Source organism: Rhodnius prolixus, unplaced genomic scaffold, assembly GCF_049639745.1.
Source record: "Rhodnius prolixus isolate KJV_2025 unplaced genomic scaffold, Rpr scaffold_3, whole genome shotgun sequence".
Lineage (NCBI taxonomy): Eukaryota > Metazoa > Arthropoda > Insecta > Hemiptera > Reduviidae > Rhodnius > Rhodnius prolixus.
The window spans coordinates 10548882-10573545 of NW_027411603.1; the positions used below are offsets into that span (position 1 = coordinate 10548882).

Consider the following 24664-nt stretch of genomic DNA (forward strand, 5'->3'; position numbering starts at 1 on the left):
TTAACGGCAGACTTAAGGCATTCTTCAGGTTCTGTATAAATCAATTAATAAAAATTTACTAATATGGATACATAAATCATTTATCAAAAAGGTGGTAAAAAATAAGTTTTTTTAAATTGATAACTACTCCTCATTCACCAACAAATAATTAAAAAATAAATAAATGTATAGCGGAAAAAAGAATTGTTTTCAAGTACATTTAAAAAAATAAACAGTGTTTACTGAAACACTTAAATGACGTAAATGCAGTACTATTTAAATAACAGATATGTGTGATTATATTTATATACAGGTATAAATAACTAGTTTTTATTTTTGTTTTTTAAATAAGGTTATTTTACAAAAATATGCAAAAAATATACTGCTATTTTTATGAATATAATTGAAATAATTAGAAAAAAGAATAGAATAAATATATAAACAATCACAATTATAAATTATATCACTCAGTTTCACAGAAATAGATGAAGGTCAAAAGTTTTGTATGTAAGTTATAAAAGGAAAAGAGCGTCGAAGATTCTGAAAAGAAACGGTGTTAAAAATCTGCCATTGACCCTCTGGAGCTTCCAGAACAAAAGAGCTCAGAAGAACCCAGGAAAGAAAAGAAATATTACCAAGGCAATCGACCGGAAATACTAACTTAATTATTAAACATTCTCAACAACATTTATATCTTTAAGGTTTTATACCACTTTAGGCCTAAATTATTTTTAAAGTTAATCTCAGAGACAGCCTCATTAGAGAATATGATAATTCCCTAAATTGAATGAATAGTTACGTTAAACGAAAAATCAATGCATTCACAAAAATGCGTATGTACATATTACTCCATAATCTAAAGCATAATGGTAAACGGTAGAGAAATGAGACTTCTATAAGCCAAAAACTAGTAAAACTTGGCCATCCGGATGGTAGAAAATCTCTTATAGAAAACAAAAAATATTAAGAAAAATTTCGGAAGTAAAGAAGGACATTCTCCTGAAGGTGAGTGAACTAAGATTAGATCTGATCGGGCATACCTTAAGAATGATCGAGTACAGAATGCCTAGTTGGATCTTGAAATGGATAGACAAGAAGGAATAAAGAGAGAAAGACAGAAGTATCAATAAAGTACAAATTTTTGGAGGAGATAATCCTCATTTTTGGGAATGGGGGAGAAGTAATGAATTTCCTTCTCAAACAACCATCTAGATGGCACCCCCTGACTCACACTACTTATTTGAGCAAAAATATGTTTAAATCTAAATAAAATAGAGGTTAATTTAAACAAATCAAAATTCAGCAATGACAATTAAAGAATTTTATTATTACCAATAATGATAGCATGCAACGTGCTAGAAATGCAAGCCAAGGGCACTGCAAACGTAATGAAAGTAAAGACGTAAGCATATGCCAGGTTTAATTATTATTTTAATAGTAGACCAAAATTCAAATTATTTAAATTAATAACTTACTAAAGCGTACAATCATTAATGGTTACGCACAGCACTAAAAATGCACTCAAACTGCATTTTTGTCCATATTCCAACTGGCAAATTATCTACCAATAAGAAATTTTACTGAGAGAGTTATATTATGTTTAACAAAGCTTAACTTCTCAAGTTCCTTAACTTTTACCTATTGGTAGATACAAGTGGCAGTTTCGTAGTAGTAACTATCGGCGTCATTAATGAGAAAATGACAAAAAATAATATAAAGCAGAAACCTAATCTGTTCAGTTGCATTTTTGGTTAACCAACTTTAGAAGTCTCAAAATTAGAATCCTCAAAATGCCTTTAGAGAAAGGTGTTTAAGGTTGTAGTTTTCTGGAGATGCCTAAAAAAATCTAAGTAACAGAAAACAAAGAAAAAGAAAGAGGAATGCATATAGGGGAATGTAGTACAAAAAGAATACATTGAATCGACAAGAAAAACTGTAAATTAAATCAGTAAAGTAGCACTTTCGGTTCGCTGATTGGTCAAAACCCTCAAGTGTTGGAAGCGTCATTATGCCCAATATCGTATGACTAAGATTGATCTTGCTGCGACTTCTTTTGGTATGAGTGAGTGCGTGTGAGAGAAAGGGAGCGATGTTCTGTTAATACAAAGACTTGCTCTTACAGCATCCCGATGCATCTTGCTGTTATTCCCATATCTCCAAAGGCACCAGTTGATCCTGGAGATATTTGCCCACATTCAGCAAGGAAGAAGAGGAGAACTTTTGTGCATTTAGTCACTTTTAAGAGTATAGACAACTAAACAGATTTTTATAGGTTAGATCCATATAGTGCTAACAATCAGACGAAACAGCTGATGAGGCACAAAATATGAAATTAAGGGTGAAAACTAAATTATGGAAATTTGACACAATCTCAATGCTTCCGCTAAATTGGAGTACGTGAGAAATAAAAAAAATATGTTCATATGAAAATAATATTATAAAATACTATAACAAGAACTGCGCTGTAAATGGGGTAGGTTTGTGGTATTTATAAGGCGTATACATGCCAGGGAAGTTAAATGAATGAAAATAGAACTAGAAACGTGAAGAAAGGAAACAAGATTTGGCGGTGATAAGTTGGTGAAGTGATAACACATATATACAGAAAGGAGGCTACAATGAAGCTCTCTGCTGTAAATGTACACCATATACACAACTCTCTGCGTTGCAAATACCATAACATTTCTCTTCAACATTACAATAATAGTTCATTTCCAGTTTTATTTTTAATTTTCTTGCACAAATACACGCGTAACGTTTTTCTTTTTTTTGTAAATGGTAATTTGCCGATAAGCTTAAAGAAAGATTTTGAATACAACTTTCTCTTCTTTTCTCACAACTTATGTAAAGAAACGGAAATGGGATTGTAGATGGCCGCTTGAAATAAACAACTATTGTTTAGTAACTATTGCTGTTTCATCAACAAATTTCAATTGTTTTTATTCCAACATTGCACAGCCCTATTTAAATAAAAGATGGTAATTGCATTAAAATATCTGTTGAATTTTGGTTTTCTTAGCCTAAAGGGAAGCTAAAAGCCATTTAGCACAATATTATCATTCCAATACATATAAATTTTTGTTTATAAATTTTACTCATGCTTCTAATTTAAAATTATAAACAAGAAAGAAAATACAAATAGTAAAAACTTAAGAACTCAAGTATATAGTAATTAGTTGTGGAAGGCTGAATGCAAGCGACATGTCTAGACACTAAACTATTAACCAAAAGAACGGCCATCTATACACATGTGTATGCACAGATATAAAATACAGAGAAAGAGATTCTAACTATCGATCTAACTGCTGCACACGCTACTTCTTCATCTAGAACAGACACTGAGAATGCAGAAGATTCGCTTATACTTTATGTACGGTCGTGGTCATTTTAAGGTTTCAATATACACGCAATAAAAACTTGAAGAGCTCCTTGACATAGTTTGCTTCATGGAATACCATCTTCTATCTAGCAATCTTCTTACATTAAAGTTCTATCTCATCCTCACAAAGCATACTTTACCACTTCTTTAATCTCTCTCTCTCTAAAAAAAAAAAAACCTCTTTGGAAGAAGTTTTGTAATTGTTAAGCTCTTCTATTTTGATTTTTTTTTTGGGTGTGTAAATACAGATTTTGGGTTTCTTGAGGAATTATTTGCCAAATGTGATCATACACCTTGGGCAACTTTGTAAGGCTTACAATTTCCTTTTTCTTAAAATTTAATTTTGAAAGCTGTACATTCTATAAAGATGGAAGTGGACACGACTCTGGAAATAGCTGTACACTTTACGGTCGCTCTATCTTTAAGAACTTGTTGAAATTCTCTTCCTAACTCCAGGAAAGAGGACCTCTTTAATTTCCCATACCTTCCAAAATTCTTTCCATAAAAATGAACGAAACAAACTCTACTAGATTTTTCACTTATAATATCGATAATAGTAGTAAGAGAAAGTCAGGCGAGTGTTCACACTTTCGATATTTTTGGTTAATTCACGATTTGGTAATTTAAATTTGATTAAAAGAGCGCGCAATAAAAACATTCTGCAAGATTTGTCTGTGTGCGTGAGTGGAAGAAGTGGCGCGCCCTAAAATAGTGTGATGCAATAAGAGATCCAGGACACGTATACAATGAGAGCATGTGATCGTTGCTCGTCATCATGTATGTAGAAACGTACATCTATGGATTATTTATTGAGATATATGAGATTTTCTAAAAATAGATTGTAGATTATTAATACTGCTAACTAAGGATGATAACTGGTGAGAATATTGGACACAATAATGAGGGTCAATTGGCTGGACTGGGAGTCAAGAAGATTTAATAAATGAATAAAGATATGCTGGAAGAGTTGGCAGTGAGCAAACAGAACAGTTAAGCTCCACACTCCATTTGCCAACCAACAACTAGTTCAACGCTATCACTTTAACGTTCGTCATCATTTACTAACATTAAATTTTATTTTCACTCCTCCATTAGTGAAAATAAACCAAACACTTTTCTTCCTCACTTTTAGGCTGTCATTCACACTTAAATATGACCCAACTTTATACTACTTCTTTCAATAAGCCTCTTTCTGGAACAATAATACTACATTTACAATATAATTCTAGCGGTAGGTTGGGGGATCTCATGATTTGGGTCAACCAAGCTGTTCATCATAATGTTCTGGACACAAAAAGAAAGGCGACATAAAAGCAATTTAAACCTGAATAAGGCACGCCTAATTATTTGGCAATTTTCCTAGGCTCCTAAGTTTCCATAGCTACCGTAAAAAGTGCCTGGATAATGCTTACTTATCTAGTTGACACTTAATACCCTTTTGAAGTGTTTTAATCCAGGACCTGAGAAGGTTTCGGCTCTTTTTCATCAATTACAGAAATTGTGCGCGGTCATCGCAAAATCCCGACCAAATTTCGAACATTTTTCAAAATCTTTTCATGGGCTGATTAAGCGTAAACTGAAAGTAGAAGATTAGCTATTGAAAGGGTTGGGAGATCTCCAGTTCGAATCCCGCGTATTACTACTTTTTATTTGTTAGAAAAACAAATTATAGTAAAGTATGAGTCCACGACAACTTAGCTAAGCTCCGCCTGAAAATATAGGCATTACTTTACTTTTTTTGCATTAAAAAAATTATTCTTTCTTATTTTATGATGATTATTATTATTTTGTAGCAACTATGAAATAAACTTAGTGTGTAGAATTAAATCTGATATCTGGCATTGTTTAGGAATAATTTAACAATTTTATCTCTGTTTGCTCCGGTCCCGGCAAACACTATGGAGGCCCTGGCACAGAATGACAGGTATTATCATCATATCCCATTTTCAAAATTTTGAGTTTTTCCTGGTTTTCGGTTGCAATGAATACAAAAAAGATGTCTGAGGTCTTTTTGTACAAAGAATATGTCAAGAAAATCGCGGATGATCCCTGTTAGGGCAGGCTGGTTTCATTTATGAGATTAAAAAATTATCGGCAATCCGCTCTTCTCATAAAGACCTGGTCCTTGCTTAACGCTCCCTTCAACCCATATTGAATCTTTTCATACTTGGCTAAAGAAATGGAAAATTAAAATAAACAAAAGCAAAAGTAATTACATTACATTCTCCGTAAGGCGAACTATCCTTCCACCCGTTTACCTAAACCTCACTCCTCTTTCTACAACAGATTGTGTTAAGTACCTAGGACTCTCCATGAACTTGCCTGACCTGGAATCCACAAATTAGACTTAAACGGAAAGAACTAAACGGACGATTCAAGCTTCTCTCTAGACTTCTTGACTAAACAACAAACGTCTTATCTATATAATGATACTGAAACCTGTCTGGACTTACAGAATTGAACTTTGCATCTCAGCCAAAGCTTCCAATATCTACAGAAACTAATCTTTACAGTCAAAAAACACTCAGTCGAGCTCCTTATTTTGTATTAAACTCTACCTTGCACCGAGATTTCCTTGTTCCATATATTTCAGAAGCTGTAAGATCCCTTTAAATTCCACATTTCAATTATCTCACATCCTAATCCTCTTGTATCCCAACTTACTACATTACCAGGAAATCCTCTAAATCGGTTGAAGCGCGGGTGGCCACATGATCTACTCAATGAAATAAGTGCCAGTGCACAATAGTGAACTGTTCTTCTTTGGGAGTTTCACCAATGGGTAAATCCTCCCCTCAAGATTATACTAAGTATAATGTTGTTTCAGCTTCATTTAATGCAGAAATATACTGCAGTTATGAAAATAAAGTTAAAAAAAAAATTATCGTCAGTATAGTTATGAATAAAAATAATAAAATACAAAAAATATTACCTCTTCGTAAAACTTCAACTGAGGAACCGCTTCTTCCGATATGTTTTCACAATAGTCTTTAAAAAGGAGATACCCTAAAAATAATTATTTAATTTCAAAAGATTTCACAAATAAGAAACTAAATATAATTACAGTTTTGAACTGCATGTCCAAAAAGAAACATTGTTCGCCCAAAAATTAAATTTAGGCTCAAAACATTCACAGTACATTGACAATAACCGGAGATCTCCAGTTGGTTACGATGGTGACGATTTCAAAGGTGAAGGGATGATAATAGTTTAATACTGTGCTGCGTTACTATGGTTAACAATTGATTCTGTATAACTACGCAGAATGAGGAGATCAATGGGTGTTTTACATCCAATTTATTGGGAAATTATTGGTGATGTAGCGGTCAATTAAATCGCTAACCCGACCTATAGCGTACTTGTTCTATTGGTATTCAATGGAGACTTCGAGCTGATAAAGGTAAAATCAAGCAAAACATTCATCTGTTTGGAGGAAAGCTGTGATTACTTCTTGCATTTTTAAGATATAAGATAAGACAAGAAATCTTTGCTGGGGAAGTTAAATGGAACCTTTGCTACACTTCCTTAGCGCTGGCCTGCGGTATCTTCTCACGATCAATCTTAGACAAAAGCCAAAACAGGAAGTGTTAATAAAGCAAGCATGGTCCTATTGTTCGAATCTCTTGGCATCACTGAAGCAAGACTACGTTATGTACAATTGATGGTTTTAGTTAGAAGTGAAGACAAATTTGTTATTCGACGTTAAGCTCCTTCGTCTATTAACTTCTTATGAAAATCTCTTCCATAAAATTTGTTTTGTCGGAGGCCAAATTTAGTTGGAAACTTCCAGAATGAATCGCCCATTGCTTAGCCAAGATTTTGCGTTCTTGTGGCACAGTAGAACGTTTTATTCCAAACAATGCGGAAATGTTCGCAATTTGCCCTTTCTGCGCAGTGTGCTAACTGCAGTACCACAGTCTTCGGCCACTACTTTCTCAAAAATTGAATTCAATGATCTGTGAAAGTTTCTAGCCTGTAACATTATTTCTTCTGCGAAGTGCAATTTCTTTTTTATTTAAATTTGGATAAATTTTTTATTTTTTAAAAAAAATTGTAACATACCAAGAACTTGATTGAAAATTTTATCAAAATTAACTTCGTTCTTCTTCTCCAAATACTTGTGCATCACACTCCGCACACTGTGAACACAAAGAAAAACATAATATTATTCATAACATAACAGTAATAATGATCTAATGTAATAAAATTATAAAAGCTGTCTAGAGAAGTGAAGTGAATTAGAGAGAACAGCCTATTTGCAGTGTTCCCATTCTACTTCGGTGGAGAAGAAAAGAATAATATGTCAAGATTAAAGTAAGTCAATGGAGTTGTTTTTGTGAAAGTTGCGAAAAAGAAAAGAAGAAAAAACATAGGGAACGTCCGTTCGATTTGCTCGAATTCAGTCGACCTCAAAACATTATTTCTGGTTGATATTTATGGAAAACTAGATGGCAGGAATATCTAAAAGCAATTTAATCATTTCTCCTTAGAGCTCGCTCCTTAGGAGACTAACACTTCGGCTTGAAGCCATCTTTTCCCTTCAAAATTAGAAAAAGGGTGACTACAAGTCCTGGATAATTCGTTTCTTGCAACTAAGAAATATTTCTGGCCAGAATTTAACATTTATAAGAAATGTTTTTAACTTTATTCTTATATTTTAAAAGTATTCACCTCACTACAACTAAAATTCAACTAAGAAAAAAAAAGTTTGCCCAGACTTAACCATTAATTTTCACCTAACTTCCAGATCAAATTGTTTGTAAGAGAAAGAAAGTGATCTGAGTTACTGCAATAGATTCTTTTTTTATTTTTGTTAAATAAATTGAAAATTTTGACAAGTTTACAATAACAATTTTCTAGTTAAAATGTTTCGAGTTTAAGAAGTGTAGACTGAAGATTGATGTGGTGACTTGTACACTTCACTGAACTATATGGATTTCCTGTGTTCAGCCGACCATGGGCTGTCGCTATTACCACCGCTAGACTGCCGTTCTTTGTATTCACTCCAATTTTACACTATTTATAGAGAGAGAGAGAATGTCTCAGTGTTTGAGTAACTTTTCTCAAGTTTTCCAGTCTGAAAATCTATCCACTTGCTCATACTTACTTCCTTCCTCTCTCCACTTAAGAGAAACACTATTTACCTGTTTAATGTTACTGGGAATACAGATTTTGAAGTAGTATCAGAAAATAAGTGGATTTTTGAAAATTATGAGGGTTTGCGAAAGTTACAGAAAACTCAAGTTTACATACACACACCTTCAGAGTTTCATCTAAGAAAACCGACAATTAACTTTAGTTGTCAGAACAAAATTGTTTTAAGCATTGATTCCTATGATTTTTCATTCCTTCATTAGCTAATCGCACATCATTTCCATTCACATTCCAAGTTCAAAAATTGGAGGTTTATGCAAAAATAATTCTTCTCAAGAGCATACTGATTAGGCAAGTGAAAGGGACCGTACGTCATCCAAAGTGCCTTTTAGGTCCACATAAAATAGCCACAATGAAAAATAACTCAATGAAAATGGACTCCATAGAATAATAATAATAATAATAATAACTGCAACCGGTTATTAGGTTAGTTAAGATTTAGAGCATAGACTTTGACTTTTTCGACCTGTACTAAAAAAAAAAAAAACCTGAACTTAACCTCTTCACATTGATTGGTTTTAACACAAACTGTATAAAATGTCCAGTAAAATTAGCAATAGGTGTCTAAAATGAATTAGTTGTTAGATAAAATATCACAAACAATCCTGGACAGACTTCGAATTAACATCTTAGTCTGCTCACATCCAAAACGATGAATCCTGCAAGATTATTCACGCCTGCAAGCACGCCAAGCGGCAATGACCTATTCTCTAAGAGGCTACACCATAAGATCTTCAACATCAAAAAGAGAAAACACTCTGCTTATTGCTTTTCCGGGAAAGAGAATTTGTTTTTGTTTTTTTAAACTTGTTATAAAATAAATGTTATTGAAATCTGCAAGTTTGATCACAATATTGTTCTAAAAATTCTTTCAAATATATTTAATAACTGCAAAATAAAGAGCATCCAATGTAGTTTAATTACAGAATGTGATCATACTATAATTGTGAGGCGTACACAATAACCGTACACTTAATAAACGTCTATTCAGTTTATTAATCATTACGTATCTTGCTCGCAGAGAGTTTATTCAAAAAATATTCTGCAACATTATTAGCACCATCATCGCCGTAATTAGTGCTGCAAATAAATAAGTTACTGTTTAGCATTTTCACAGGCTAGTTTTTTGAAATAAAATTTCTGCTTTTTTTTTGTTTTTTTTACTTCTGTTAAGAAAACAGAAGCACTTGTTAAATCTCCTATTTTGGAAATCGTTCTTTCAGTTTGTTAGTACCGAAAATTTTATAGAATTTTTAAGAAAAATAATAGTTCCAAAATTGTGCCGGCCTATTGTATTTTGTAATATTAGTTTTAATATTTCAATTATTTTAGATTCAATTTAGAATGGTTTGGAAGTTGCTATAAAATGCATTTCAGGCGAGTAAACTCTTGCAAAAATTTAGAAGTAATAATTAGAGAATATTGGACAAAAGCTTCTGTACAAGAACCCCTAGTGGTGTTGTAATTCCTGTTAAGTTCAACTGTTAAAAATATAAGCAGACCTACACAAGCTCAAGAAATTGAATAAACAAAAGTTCTCAAAAATAAAAAGGCCCAAAATATTTCCTAATTAATTAGATCAGAGGAGTTCTTTAAAGTGATCTGTTAGAAAAAACAACTTAATTAAAAGAACTGGTACAGAGCACCAAATAATAATTATTACGAGAAGTTGAAAGGAACCCTAAGTTTTCCATTTGGTATAGTGATACTCCAGTTTGTATTTTGATCATTAAACAACGTTAAAAAGAGGTCCTGTAACAGCGAGCAGAGCGTGACCCCTTTGCCTTGGTAGTGAAAGTAATGGGTCGTTATTGATTGATTGAAATACGCTCTGATAATAAGGCAATCGAAGGAATTGTATGCTCAACCAAATTCTCTTGTGGTCGTTTGTTTTTTATTTTTGAACAAAGTACTTATTTAATGTTTTAAATTTTACTTTAATTTATTTTCCTGATTTTACATAATTTCATGTATTGCTCCAAATATACTGGTGGACAAAATTAGCGCACCACTCAGTTTTTGTTTAGTTAAAATTAAATAAATTATTTTCCGCTTTTGTTTTGGACGTACATCACTTGTCTAAAGCGATTTATGGAGACAAGATGTCATTCAAGAAGAGATGTACAGCAGAGACAGAGACGATAGGAACATCCGGCACCTGGCTTTGCGAAACAGAAGCATAACGAGAAATGAGATAAAAAGTCTCATAAGGCAAGTTCGAAATGTTTCCATCTCCAGCAGGACTGTTAGAAGAAGACTTAATGAAAGTAACCTTAGAGCCCGACATCCTGCTCGTGGCCCTCTCCTTACCACAGTTCACAAAATGACCAGGCTTCAGTTTGCACGTGAACGTGTGAATTGGACTTAAGACAACTGGAAGAGAGTTCTCATCACAGATGAGGTGAGAATAGGCCTAAATTCTTCAGATGGCCGTAGTTACAAATGGCTTATTTTTCAGCCAACAATATTTTGAAAGTCCAAAATTTGCACAAATTGGAAATCATAAAAAAATAAGGGTGGTGCGTTAATTTTGTCCATCAGTGTATTTGGCGCAAATATTTAGATCATCTATTTTAATAATTTTCTTTTCTTTATCAATTAATCATTCATAATTCATTCGTAATCATACATCCAGTTATATGTCAGAACCCACAGTAATTCCATTTCCTTACTAGCCTTAGCGATATCAATTACCTCCTGACGACAGCATCAGAAAACACTGTAATTGACTGAACAAGTGCAAATAATGCCAACTTTGAAATGAATAAGTTATACTTGATAAAGTAACATAAGAATAGTATTTATACAATTTAATTCTTAGAAAGATGCAAGAGGGCCAAAAAAGAAGGTGTGGAAACCACTGATCTAAGGAGGCTAAACGTTCAATATTTAATTCAATTTTTTAAAAATAAAAATCCAAATTCATTATAGAAAATAGAGTAAATAGTTAGGGGAATCTTTTTCAAACATTTCCAGACATTAAAGTGAAGGTTGACAGAAGACTGACACTGTTTAGATACTCTTAGAAGAAGCAGCACAACAAATAATCTGACTAACACTACTTCTTTTTAAATGAATTCTCTACGTCCTTACTTATACATAATCTCCAAATTTGGAATTTTTAGAGTTGGCTTTAATAGATTTACTAAAATAAAACTGCCTCACAGTCTAGTTACTACAGCTTAATATCACTTTTCATAAAGAGTACGTACATCAAAACAAAGCTTTTTCCAAATTGAAAATCTGGACTAATTTGTGAATAGACAGGGCATGCATAATGAGAATTCGGTGTTGATTTTTTTTAGTATTGTCCAGACGAACAAAGTTACTGTTGGAACGAACACAAACTAAAGTAAAAACAAATCGTCATCAGAACACTCTTAGAATACCAAAATTAAAGACTTCAGTTAGTGTTAAAAAATGAAATAAATAAAATTAGCAGAAAATTGGAAAAGCTTTCTGAAACAGCTGATCCTTTAAACTCGGAATTCAACTCATTTCAATACTGAGTTGAGTAAAAAAAGTAAAGTAAAGTAAAGTAATCGCCTATTTTTTCAGGCGGGGCTTAACGTCGAACTACCAATTAGGTGTCGTGGACGGAGGCGACTAGCAAACATACTTTACTGTAAATTCCCTTATATTAACCATTAAATAAAATCCAAGACCTAGAGACCGGGGAATCGAACCCAGTACCACAATACATATTAGCGTCGCAGGTCTCGCCTCTAACCGCTCGGCTACCGTGGCGCCTTACTGAGTTGAGTAAGCACCCTTTTAAATAGAAGCTTAAATCTATTCCCTCTCTCAGAAATGAATTCTCCATCTTTGAAGGCCTAATAAAGAATATAAAATTTTTAAAAAACCTCGCACAAGAGAGTGAGTCTACGTTTTCGTCAGTTCCTTCTAAATTCCTCAGTAAATTGAATTATATAAACATACTTTGATAAAAGATAAGAGATAATCCATGATTTAGAAGTGGATGATGCTCCTTCGCTCTAATGTGCGATTTAGATTAGAGATAAAGGTAAATCTCTGCCCAAGAAGACGGCTCTCGCTTAAAAATTTCTTTCTTTCTTTTTATAATTACTTTATTAGCTTGTCATAGTTCAATTTTGTACCTGAATTTTCTGTAAGTTTTAACATTTGTGCTCCTTAATTTTAAATTATACCTTTTAGTAAATAAATTATCCATCTACTTTAAAAGGAGTTTTATATATTATATTATTACGAAGTTTTCAATAAATAATGCAAAGATAAAATGAAAGAGCCAAATTATTATTTGCTCTTTCTTAACGTAAGGAGAAGTACTTGTATTCGTGCACATTTAGGTTCTATTTCGGGTTCACGCCGCACCGGATATAAGTTTTGAGGTATTTCAAAACCCAAAGAAGTGGTGAAAGTCGATTAGACAACAATAACATTTGTTGGGAAAGGAATTAGCCCAGTTAGCGTAAACTGGATTCCAACGCGGAGAATAAATAATCCATATCTCACAAGACATTCAAAGTCTGTTAGCAGCTTTCCTATTTGATTGCTTAGGATGGAATATTGATTGACGGAATGATCACAGATGGATAAATTGAGAACGCTTATCTTTGGTCTAAAGCAACGAATGAAATGTTAACAAATTACACGGGAAATTCAGCTACATCCGCCTATCGGAATGTTTCTCGCAAAATCACACTATTCCATCATTAAATCACATGAGAGACTCTACTAAGAATTAAAATGAAAATATTACATCGAGTAAGTTAAACAAATATATTTTAAGAAATTACTAATTTTTATGAATAAATAAAACAAAATGAAACATCTTAAAATAATCAGAACAAACATTTTGATAGCTTATCGTTAACCCATTCATCAACACCAAAAAAGTTTCCATTTCAGAATTGAATTTGTTTTATTTTTTAAAAAATAATATTAGTTTAGTGAAATGAAGAAGTTATTTTTAGTTAATATTTTGTTTAATCTTTATAGCTTATATGCAAATTCAGGTAGAGTGGGTTCGAATATTCAACAAACATGCAGCTAACATAAAACTTGACATGCTCCAGTAATGTATGTACAGATGTGGTTTGTAGTGACGTCATTCATGTCCGCCCTCAAGTACCATTTGTAGGTTGTCCAGCTGTACTCCATAAATCTTGTTTGAAAAGAAAAAAAAACATATTTTCACTGCAGTTAGAAATAATAAAATAAAACAAGAAGAAAAAATATGTGTGTGAATTCACAGACAAAGTTTTGTTCAACTTTTAACGAATGTGACTTCGCTTTATCAACGGTTACTATAATAGCAGGAGGCAACAGAAAAGCAAAATATCAGTGAGAGGAAGTCAAGATTTAGACATAGAAAGAAACCTTCAACACTACTTTGATGTGCTCAGTGTAAAGCTGAATATCTAACTAACTGAGAGGTTTCCTTACAGGGCGCAATGTCAACTCAGAGGACATTTAAAGAAGTTAGAAACCTGGATCTTGTTGGCAATTTCAGGTTCTTCAGGAGATTGGTGGAAACGGCAATAAATCTTCTAACTTACTGCGATACAGTTACTTGTTAAAATGGGAATCCGCTCATAAGGGCTGGTAATGTGAGTTTACGTTCAAGCCAGTTTCTTTTAAATTGAATTATATATAATATATAAGACAATAAGATTGTGAATTATCAGATGCTGAGCTGTAGAAATCCCTGGAGCTCTCTCTCAGAACCTGAGATTTCTAGGAAGAAAAGAGGTTAGTTACAGAATGGTTAGTTACCATATTAGAATTCCCACTTGGAGTTCCCAGATCCGGATCAGCTGCCTACCCTTAGATTTTTTTTCTCTTCCTCTTTCAGACAAAAACACTGCCTGACGATGGAAAATAATGTCAGCAACGGGTCAGGGGGCCAGACAGAGCATTGAAATTAGGTCTTGGATGTCCTCAACGCCCTCGCATGTTAACGCGCCTTAACTTGAAAAAAAGAAGAGAATGTTATTGAACTTAAAATTATTAAACTCTAGTATTTTCTGCAAATAGATTACTAATTTTATATACACATGTATATTCAATAAATATATGTCAATTACAATTTATATATTGTATATACGATCTAAATATTATGCTACTGAAAATTACACTGAAAGAATTTTATGATGCAATGTTTAACTACCCTAATTGAACTAGTTGAACTGACATGATTGATAAGGACGAATAAAAAATAACAGCCAATAATATCTTCTGGTTTTTGTGACAATATGAAATCGACAATAAATATTTAGGGACCTAGCAATAGATTTGAGGGCTGTAGAAATAAATAGAAATAGAAATATGGACTGTGTGCGTCACGAATCTTACGCTGTAATTTCATATCACTCTGATAATTTCACCTGGTACACAGAATCGCCAAACAGACTAAATCTTTTTAAATAGAAATAATATCTGAATGGATCTAGATGGCACGTGGATTCAGATTGTGAAACTCGATAGTAAGGCTTGAACTGTCTTATTCATCCTCTGCATCATCCATATCTTTTTGTTCCATTACAAGAGAAACAATTCGATAACGAGTGGTCGAATAGCTTGGCTGGTAAACGTCCATTATTCTCGAGCCGGAACTAACGTCATCCAAATGTGAATAGAACATAAAAAAATGAGAATCTTAAATGTTAAAAAGACGCTAGGTTTCATTACAGCAGAATATTCACCCTTCCCATAAGAATGAATAAAAATGAACTTAAATAAAGATTTATTTGTTTCTTTCATCAAGAAATACATCAACAGTAAATAAGATAATTTACTTGATAGAACATAGAACAAAGTACATGTAAAGAAATAAAAACAACTTGTCTCTGAGTAAAGAGACAAGGAATTGTACAAGAAAAAAGAAGAAGAAGAAAAAAAAAAAGTGAAAACTAAATGAATTTTGACAAATAAGGAAAAGGAGCGCTGACTGTTTATTTCTTGACAACTACGAGGACAACTACGTATAGGACGCCGGTTAAACAAACTGTTCGCTCCATAACAGCTCTCAGTGGGCGGTAAATAAAATAGAAAATAAAGATGTTTTATCGACTTAGCAGCAGCAAACAAGGAGTGCAGGCCGCCAGGACATGATGGCAATCATCAGCTCTCCTCCTTGTCCCAATCTCTCCTCTCTCCCACATCTAACATAAAACTATTCACATCCACATCTATTAGTTGATTAAATTGTTAACTGCACATTAATATCTAAGCAAACTATAGCTGTAAACTATTATCTGATCTAGAGTGACAAGAATATAGCATAAGAGTCGATTTCATTAAAATCATTTGATATCAGGATTGCAATAAGAACTCGGTGAAAGTCTTTTAAACTCGTCCTACTTAGATCTTAGAACTGATGTTTGCATCACGAATGGAAGCCGGATAAGAAATAATAATGTAGAAGGATGGAAGATTAACATTAAGGAGGAGGAGAACAAGTCTCTAAATAGGCGTAGGGTTAAGTGCTGAAGGCATCGCCAAACTTGTGGTACATTCAGCCTCTAATCCGGCTATGATCTCATTTAGACAATAACTGAGTTGTTTGATTCAAATTAGAGAACTAAACTCACCTTCAAGCCAAATAACTGCTTTCTGATTGTTCGCTCAACTAATTGGACGATTTTTAAGAACGATTTGACCGATAGATTGTAACGTGTATGGACCCCTTAGTAGAAATTTCAAGAATATATAAAACCCATAATTGAATGAAATGGAGTCTGTACGGGGTAAAATCAATACTGAAACTTAGTGACACTGAGTTGAAGCAAAAGTATAGCCAGGACGTTGCGGAAATTCTTCGGCTTAGATAGTATTCCGACAATAAATCATGAACATCATCTAATCTTGCTCATAATCCAATCAATCATGAGGTAAATTGGCGATTCCTCTCTTTGTCTCTCTAAAAATCTTACTTACTTTTAGCTTCTTAAGGGACATTTTCGACTGAGCTCATCAACTGAAACGAATGCTGAGAAGCTGTCCATCTGAGAGATCAATCTCAATTGAGATTCCTTCCCAATATCGTAAAATCTTTTGGTGCCCTGGCACCTACAAAAATTCTTGATTGAATTGGCTATGTCCATGCTTGTAGAACATGCCAGCACTAATTTAAGATGTAAAATAAGCATTTATTGTAGCGTGACATTCCGAAAAGATTACCGAGTTCCGTACCCGGTCATACGAGGTATACCTAACTAAGAAACCTCTTTCAAACCAAGGCACAATGCCAAGTGATCTCCCATTTCAAAACGAACCAACAGCTTCCTCCATGCTGTTTAAATCATCCCATCGGGTATATCGGGTAGAGATAGTTAAGAGGTGTAAGTCCAGTCAGACCACAATAAACCTACCGGGAATCTAAACTAACCGTTAATAGCTACATGACTCTATAAAAATGATAAACGTCTCTCTGGAAAAAAAAAATCCATGAAAAGCAATTAAATATTTAAAACAAATTCAATCTGAAGAAAATAACATTGTTTCAAACCAGTTTTTTAAAAACCATAACTACTTCCTCCACAAAAAATGCCTTTACGATAGTAATTACTAAATTATTAGTATAGACGTTATTAATGTTTAAAATTCTATACTAATTACTAATTAACATCTGTCCAATATTCTTAATATTGACAGCTCTTTCTTATCTGCCACTCTTAGGACCCCATTAGGCACCGTTAATATTAGCTCCTTCTACAGTTACCAGAAATATTATCCCGTTTTTTCTTGCTTTTTTTGCTATCTACCCATTGGGTACTTTAATAGCACTAATGGAAAATCTGTTCTTCGTCCTGCTTGCCGCCTCTAATAGACCAGCTTACTTATTATTGATCTTGACTGCATTTAAACATTTTACTTTTCACTTATCTTTTCTGTTTTTTTTTCTGTACTTAAGGTTTGTTTAATTTTAAACTCGACATCTCTGTGAGAAGGATTGAGATTGAAAGCTGTTAGGATACTCTAGCAATGGACTTAAGTAAATTGTTATTAAGAAAGCGTGACCCATTCTTAAATTAGGTCCATTTCTGAGGTAAAAAACATAATCAAAGATAACCTTTTTTCATCATTGAAGTCTTTTACTCTTCTTAAGTTCGATTTTGAATTACTACCGAAAATATTCGTTTATAGATCCATGTTTATTAAAAAGTGATCTTTAAAAATTTCTGTGTATTATGTTACGGCAAGTTCAAATACAATATTACGTTTAGAAGTACCACCCGGAGGCGTGAAATTAAGGGTTCACCATAAATCGGTCAAAATTGGTATTTATTATCGCATAAAAGTTATCAAAAGTGCAAAGTTACCATGTGAGCGGAAATAAAATGTTTTACTTTCATTATTAGTAGAACTGATAAGGAAATTCCAAACTAACTAGTAAGTTCACACATCCTCTGATAACAGATTATAAACTATTTTCGCCACGAATTGTGGAACACTAAATCTTTTTTAGAAACGCCAGTAAGATTTGTTGAAATTAAAGTTCATACCTTAATTGCTGTTTTTAATAAACGTTCACTAATGTAGATAATTTTATTCAATTAGAGAATAGATCATCTAACGATAAAGAATACACTAAATTCTTGCCGTCGCTTCGAAAATAATTTTTTACATCCTCAGGGGCTGTAATAATTTATAAATGAAATTATTTATCATAAACAGACAGACTCTTTGGGATTTCTGATCAATCATATTGACTAAATTATTTTATTTAATTAACTTAATATTTTATTACGGATTTATTTTTAATATTTAAAATATTTAGAAAATATATTTATTAAGAATCAAACAAATCACCAGAGAAAGAAAGAAAATAATATATTTTCTTAAAAAAACAAAAAAAAAATGGAAGGCGATGTGCCCTAATATTATTGGAGCACAGCCTTTTTTTGCTCTTCTAAACGGAAATAAATCAAATCTCTAGCAGCAGCCATCTAATATAAGATTCTCTATGTTCGGGAACTTGAATGTACGAATTCTTTCCAACTCTTTCTTTCAAAATAACAAGTCCATCCTAAAGAAGCATTTTTTTTATTTGGTGAAATGTTACATGTTGCGAGCACATATACTTTCTTTAAACCCTGTAAACATCTAGGTAGCGCAAATAATCAGTTGGTGGAATAGGAACTATTGAACAAGAAGACCGGGAAAAGAATCTATCGTTCCAGAGTGAAGATGTTCTATTTAGATTTGGCTGCGATAATTTGAATGTGCTCTACTGTAGCTAAGGTTGCAGTGCAAGACGATGAGATTGTTGAGAGGGAACAGCAATCCATAATCAGGACATGTGAAGGGAATGGCAGGAGGTCAGCAAATGACAGTATACACTATGTAGAGAAGGTGAGCTAGAACTCCTTCTTGTGGTATCCCCGCAAGAGTTTTGGATTACTTGGAATTGTCAGTTAGTTTAAGAAGCTCGTAAGTGCTGGGCGGTATGGTTTTTGAGCTTTCAAAAATGACCATAGGGCCAAACTTAGTCGAATTATGAGACTAAGAATTCTCTGGCGCAGTTCCCTGCTTGAGCCAAAGAGATGTGACTAAAAAGTCACATTTCTAAGTACAAAAGCACTTATAAATAATATATACTTATTATAACCAGACGGAATCTACATCTAAGAGGAAACGAGCCTAGCTTTACCCCTCATCATGAACCCCCTTTCAATAAAGTTTGCTAGAAACATGTGACAATATAAATTAATTGACCTACATTTAAGAGGATATGACAAGAGTACTAACGAAGACTCCAGAGATAAGAGGAAAGCTTTATTTTTTATTAGGGCGATGTGATTTAAGTGTTGATCAGTAGGCAACCTATAAGACTGTGATAGCTGAAGGGCTCTCGAGCTATCTACTCTAAGGGCAAAAACTTTCCCTGGGCTCAACACATTTTCTCTATTAAGGGCGCTTCAACTGGAGACCACCTTCTCCTGTTTTAATTTCATTAAACCCTATTTGGATAGCTGCCAATCGTAACTCTTTAAAATGCGGAGCATAAGATTTGCGGACTTTTAACGATTATGCCAAGATGTAGACCATTCTGCTAGTCTATAATGTGACGAAAAGATTTCTTTCAGCCACCTCTAGTGGAAAGAATGAAGAAGACGGCAGGGAGTCATCTATTCTGGAGACTTACTTCACTATTGCTCAACTTAGCGTGGTAACCATAATCTGAAAGCAATTTCAATAACATTAAATTATTCCATAATGTTCCTTAAAAACTTTGAAACCAATATATCAGATGTACATCCATCCACATGGCGTTCCCTAGGAACATTCCCGAGTATATTGAGAATATAATTGAGAAATAATCTAAACCTGAATACCTGTAATTAGACTAAATGTAGTAAGCGAGAACCACCCAAATTGAAAATTAATATTTAATAAAATGAATCAAAATTGATGTGACATTTCCAACCGTTTAGATATACATTAATGAAACCTGCAAAATGGCGTGCAGCGCCAGGGGAACTCTAAAAGTACTTGAATCCAGTAAATTAATGAGCGATAGACCCATTCAGAATACACTTGGAATTTTACGAATAAAACTTGTAACTCATTAAGTTTGCATGCGTTGCCATACACACACAGCAAAATTAAAAACCTTTTTTTTCTCTTTCACTTACATGAAGTATTGATGTAATGGTTAGATCATTTACGAAATTGAATTTTTACTTAAATACATTTTATGAGGTCACTTGAACAACAATAATAATATTAAAATTGGTGTAAACACACACAAGACTGCCTTTAACTATCAATTATACTTCTAAGAATACTAAAATTTTTACCAAAATGATGGTTTCAATAATAAAATTGTATATTATGATGAAATTTGATGTTTGATGTAAGCCAAAGTCACAGACTTAGGATATAAGTTGCTAAGACCAAAAACACTTAGCAACTGTCTAGAAAATTTAAAGAAAATCTAAAAAGCAGATCTATACGAGCGAACTTATACTTTCTTTTCTACACCTCATCACACTTCATCCTTGCTTACTAAATTAGAAATAATTATTTTCAGCCGCTTCTTCGGGACCATTGATTTCCAATTTAGTATTGAAATTTGCAATCAATATTTTTGTACTTAAGGTTAACGTTATTGAGTAATCGTTTAACACATATAAATCAGTTTCATGAAACGTCATTAAGAGAAACTTCAGTTCGGAGATAACAGGAATAAGAGAGAATTGATTCAATTGTAAAGGCAACAATTACGTTCTTTTGTGAAATGGAATGAGGTCAACTAGATGAAAGAGAGAGCCGACCATTCCATTGTTTACCTTTTAACTTTATTTCTCTAACCAAATAAACAGCTTTAAAAAAGAAACAGGTTAGGAAAACTTCTATTATTGGACACTCCCACAAAGAATAATATCTATAATAACCAGTCTAAACTATTCAAAAAGCTACAAAGATTCTTAAGATGCTATTAAATTACCATTTAAAATATCTGTAACACTCATTTAACAAACACTTTTATTAATTTAAATAATGTTTAGATATGCATAAACATTAACTGTTTGGTACAAGAAACGATTTCCAAATGAGTATGAACTTAGAAACAGTGACATCATTATAATGGTGGAGAATAACTGCTATTCAGTTTTTTAAATTGCCAGATCACGTAGAGAGAACATGTAAGTTGTGTAAAACTACCAGCTACTTAACGAGATTTCTTCTTCGCAATTTTTAAAATAAGAAATACATGTTGCTGGAAACTACAAAATACTGCAAAAACTGGACTTTTTTAAAAACTAGGGCCAAGTGAAGCTAATAATGCTAGGGCAGGGGTCAGCAACCCGTGGCTCGCGAGCTCTAAATTGTGTGGCTCTTCAGCCTGTCCAAAATAAATTGTATATTTTGATTTTATTGAGACAAGTGAAAATTTCATTTATTAAAGATATTTTTTCAAAAAGAATTTTAAATGTGATAGGTTTGAAATTGAATTGAATTATATTAAAATAAAGTACGTAATATATAGGACTGCCGCCATTTTCATTCAAACACAGGTTTAGTTATTATTTATTCTTTATTTACTTAGCAATATGTGGAAATAAATATATAAAACAATTAAATGTTATTGAATATTATAAAATAATAATCTGTGAATACAAATGATCTACAGAGTTTGTTTACTCTATCGTCCTTGCGGCTCTTGTTAAGATTTATTAAAATTATTTAAGGAGAAATGGCTCTCTACTTAAAAAAGGTTGCCCACCCCTGTGCTAGGGCATTAAAGAAAAAGGGAATTTCATGGAAAAATAAATCCAAATTTGAACTAAGAAAATAGTCTCTTACTGGCAGGCCGAGTAATATTCTACTTACCCTCCTTCGTATTCTCCTGTTTAAGAAAGAGTAATAAGCGACTGAAGAGTCAAAATGGACTACGAGATAGCAGAATTCTTTAAACCCCATAGTGGTATCCAAGAAGTTGCCATGTCTTTCAGTACTATTCACTTTAACAGTGCCTCAGAAATTAAATAAATTTTATTAACATAATTCTCGTAGTTTTAAGTGAAAATTTACTTCAGGAAGTTAGCACCATTTTCAATTCCAATAGTAAATTTTACAAGAACAACTACAGAAAACTGGAAATCCCTGAAAATCTTTCCTCCATCGCCACCCTCTTAAAAAATATCTCTTTCCACGAAAAGAATTTCCAAGCAAATCTAATATTTCCTTATCTGGATAGTTGGAGTTCATCCAAAATCTATTGAGTTTTTAAAGAAACTGCTGGTAAGGTTTGCCAGAAAAATCTAGGAAAAAATAAATAAATAAAAAGTAAATTTACCAATCTGATTATCACAATTTCTTAAAACTTTTTATTTGAATGTACAACAAACATAATCCAAATTGTATTAGACAGGAGACTAAAGGCTGACATTTAAGCGAAATACCACACTTTAGAGTTGAAGCCTAATTCAACTCAGGTAAGTGGTACTTCAGGGTTATGCGTTCTGATCACTAGCTTTTCCTACCTAAACGAAATAGAAAGTTTCTGGTCATTTGTTTTGTTATTTAAGCTCTTGGAGGGGCCTCTGTCCTGTAAAAAAAAAAGTCAACGTCACAGAATCGCAATACTTGTATGTTTGTGGTGGGAGAGTGGAAAAGTCAAAACGAGGGGAGATAGAGAGAAAGAGAAAGAAGAAAAATCACCGAGAATCTTTAAATTAACTTATCGATTTTAGCGGATCGAACTAAAAAAAGAGAGTCTAGGTTGTTTACAAAGTAAAACTTTGTATTTATCTAGAACAGGCAGTATGTGTGCAAATAACTTACCCACCACTGGAGAAAAACAAACCTCTGATAAAATAAACCACCCGCCCAACCATGAACCTAGCCAGTACAGCCTCTGTCCACTCTGCTCCTCTAAATCTTACATTGTAAAACTTGGAAGTCAGGTAAAATTGAACACTAAAACATTCTTTTGATATTATACGGTCCACTTCAGTTTTCTTTAACTGCTTGCTTGTTTTTTTTTTTAAACATTTATTTTTCTCTTTTTTTATTTCGCATACTTTCAATTGTTTAACTGGTAAGAATACAGTTCTTTGCGAGTAGATTGCTGAACTATTGGTTACCAGTACTGGCTGTACGCCTAATCACCCCTTATTTTACACAAACATTGCAGCCATATAAACTCAAATAAATTAATCTCTGTGGCCGCTAAACAAAGCAAGATAGAACTATATATAAGCTAGCAAGCTGGTGATGTTAGGCAGCAGCACTTGTCAAGCAAGAAAGTCGTCTATCAGTCACTTTCTTTACTCGCTAGAAAACAGGCGTAAAGATAAAATAAGTTACAATGCATAAATTTAGAATTGATTTCCTAGAATGAACACTTTGCGCTTTAATTTTCTTCTAGAAATAATCTTTTTATAAAATTTGCTAGGTTATTTTAAAGAATTCTGCACTATGTCTGCATTATTGTTTATAATGTTAATAGTAATTCAACATTAAATGATAGAAATCTGCGCGGCTGAAACGCCACTTTTTAAATGCATTGATCTCAGGCTATTTTTTTCGTATGAATTCTAGTTAAGAGTCGATCATGTAAACTGTGGTAAAAGAACCTGGTGCAAGCGATGGAATTTCTCATGTATCCCATCATTCTCTTTCACAGCCAAAACTTTAATTTTTTAATCGGCCATTACAATTGAATCGTGACTTTTCTATCTCTTTTTATCCAGAATTATAACTTTTTCCATAACCTTTTTTCCTCCTTCATTACCTTTCATTCTGTAAAATGCAGCATCTATCAAAAGTAAGTTAAATACTATTTTGCGATCTTATAGCCATCGTTTCTTCTTAATGATATCCTTTTCTTTGATCTTCATAAATTTGTTCTTTGCTCTTATTAATTTACTTCCAAGCTTGTACAAAACGAAGATCTGTTCAACAAACTGAACTTTACTAAAGCACAGAGTACATATTTGCAAGCTTACTCTAGTCTTAATCCATCTGCCCAACCAAATTCACTAGTCCCAACGATACTTCTATTGTTTGGAGCGGTCTTGGAAAGCTTCTGAAATCGCTTTCAGTTTTAGGTTTGGTGACAACGTATAAATGAGAAGAATGAGAAGTAAAATCTGGTGAATATGTTGGTAGTTCAGAGATGTGGTTTTTGGACTTATTTGACAAAAGATCTGGTCTTTTCCACCTTGGTACAAACCTATGGAGTAATAATTTAAGAATGTGGACCATCGAATTCATAACATTTTCAAAAAAAAAAAACTTCTTCTTGTACAAACATTACCTAATGACGATCTTACAGTTCGTAGGGGACTGGTATAGTTAAGACTGACACCCACTCAATTCTTTACTAATCCATTTGGATTTTGTGTTCTGAAATTTAGGAGGAGGGAATATGAATTATGAAGGCCACTAATAAAATTTCACAAGCGTTCCATTCACTTGAATTTGCCTTCATGAGACCAGTAAAGAGGAGAGAAATGATTTAGCACCGAGAAAATAAATAAATAAGACCAACTAATCCAAGCGAAAACAAATAATCATAAATCTAAAAGCAATACGACCATAATGGGCTCTTGGAAGACAAGTATATTCTTTCTTCTCTGGAGAGATAAATTTTCTTTACGCAACAGTATGTATATATCTCAAATACTGATTTGAATATAATATATGCTAAGATAA

At 33.0% G+C, this 24664-nt stretch overlaps 1 protein-coding gene across 1 annotated transcript in view; it reads right to left on the reverse strand.

The window, feature by feature from the left end:
* Gprk1 (G protein-coupled receptor kinase 1) overlaps positions 1–24664 on the reverse strand; it is a 66778-nt gene that overhangs the window by 34735 nt on the left and 7379 nt on the right. Inside the window, exons 2-3 of the mRNA XM_074126875.1 lie at positions 7421–7497; positions 6291–6364 (exon numbers count right to left, since the gene is read on the reverse strand). Coding sequence (XP_073982976.1) covers positions 6291–6364; positions 7421–7497 — 151 coding nt within the window. The remainder of the gene's footprint in view (positions 1–6290; positions 6365–7420; positions 7498–24664) is intronic.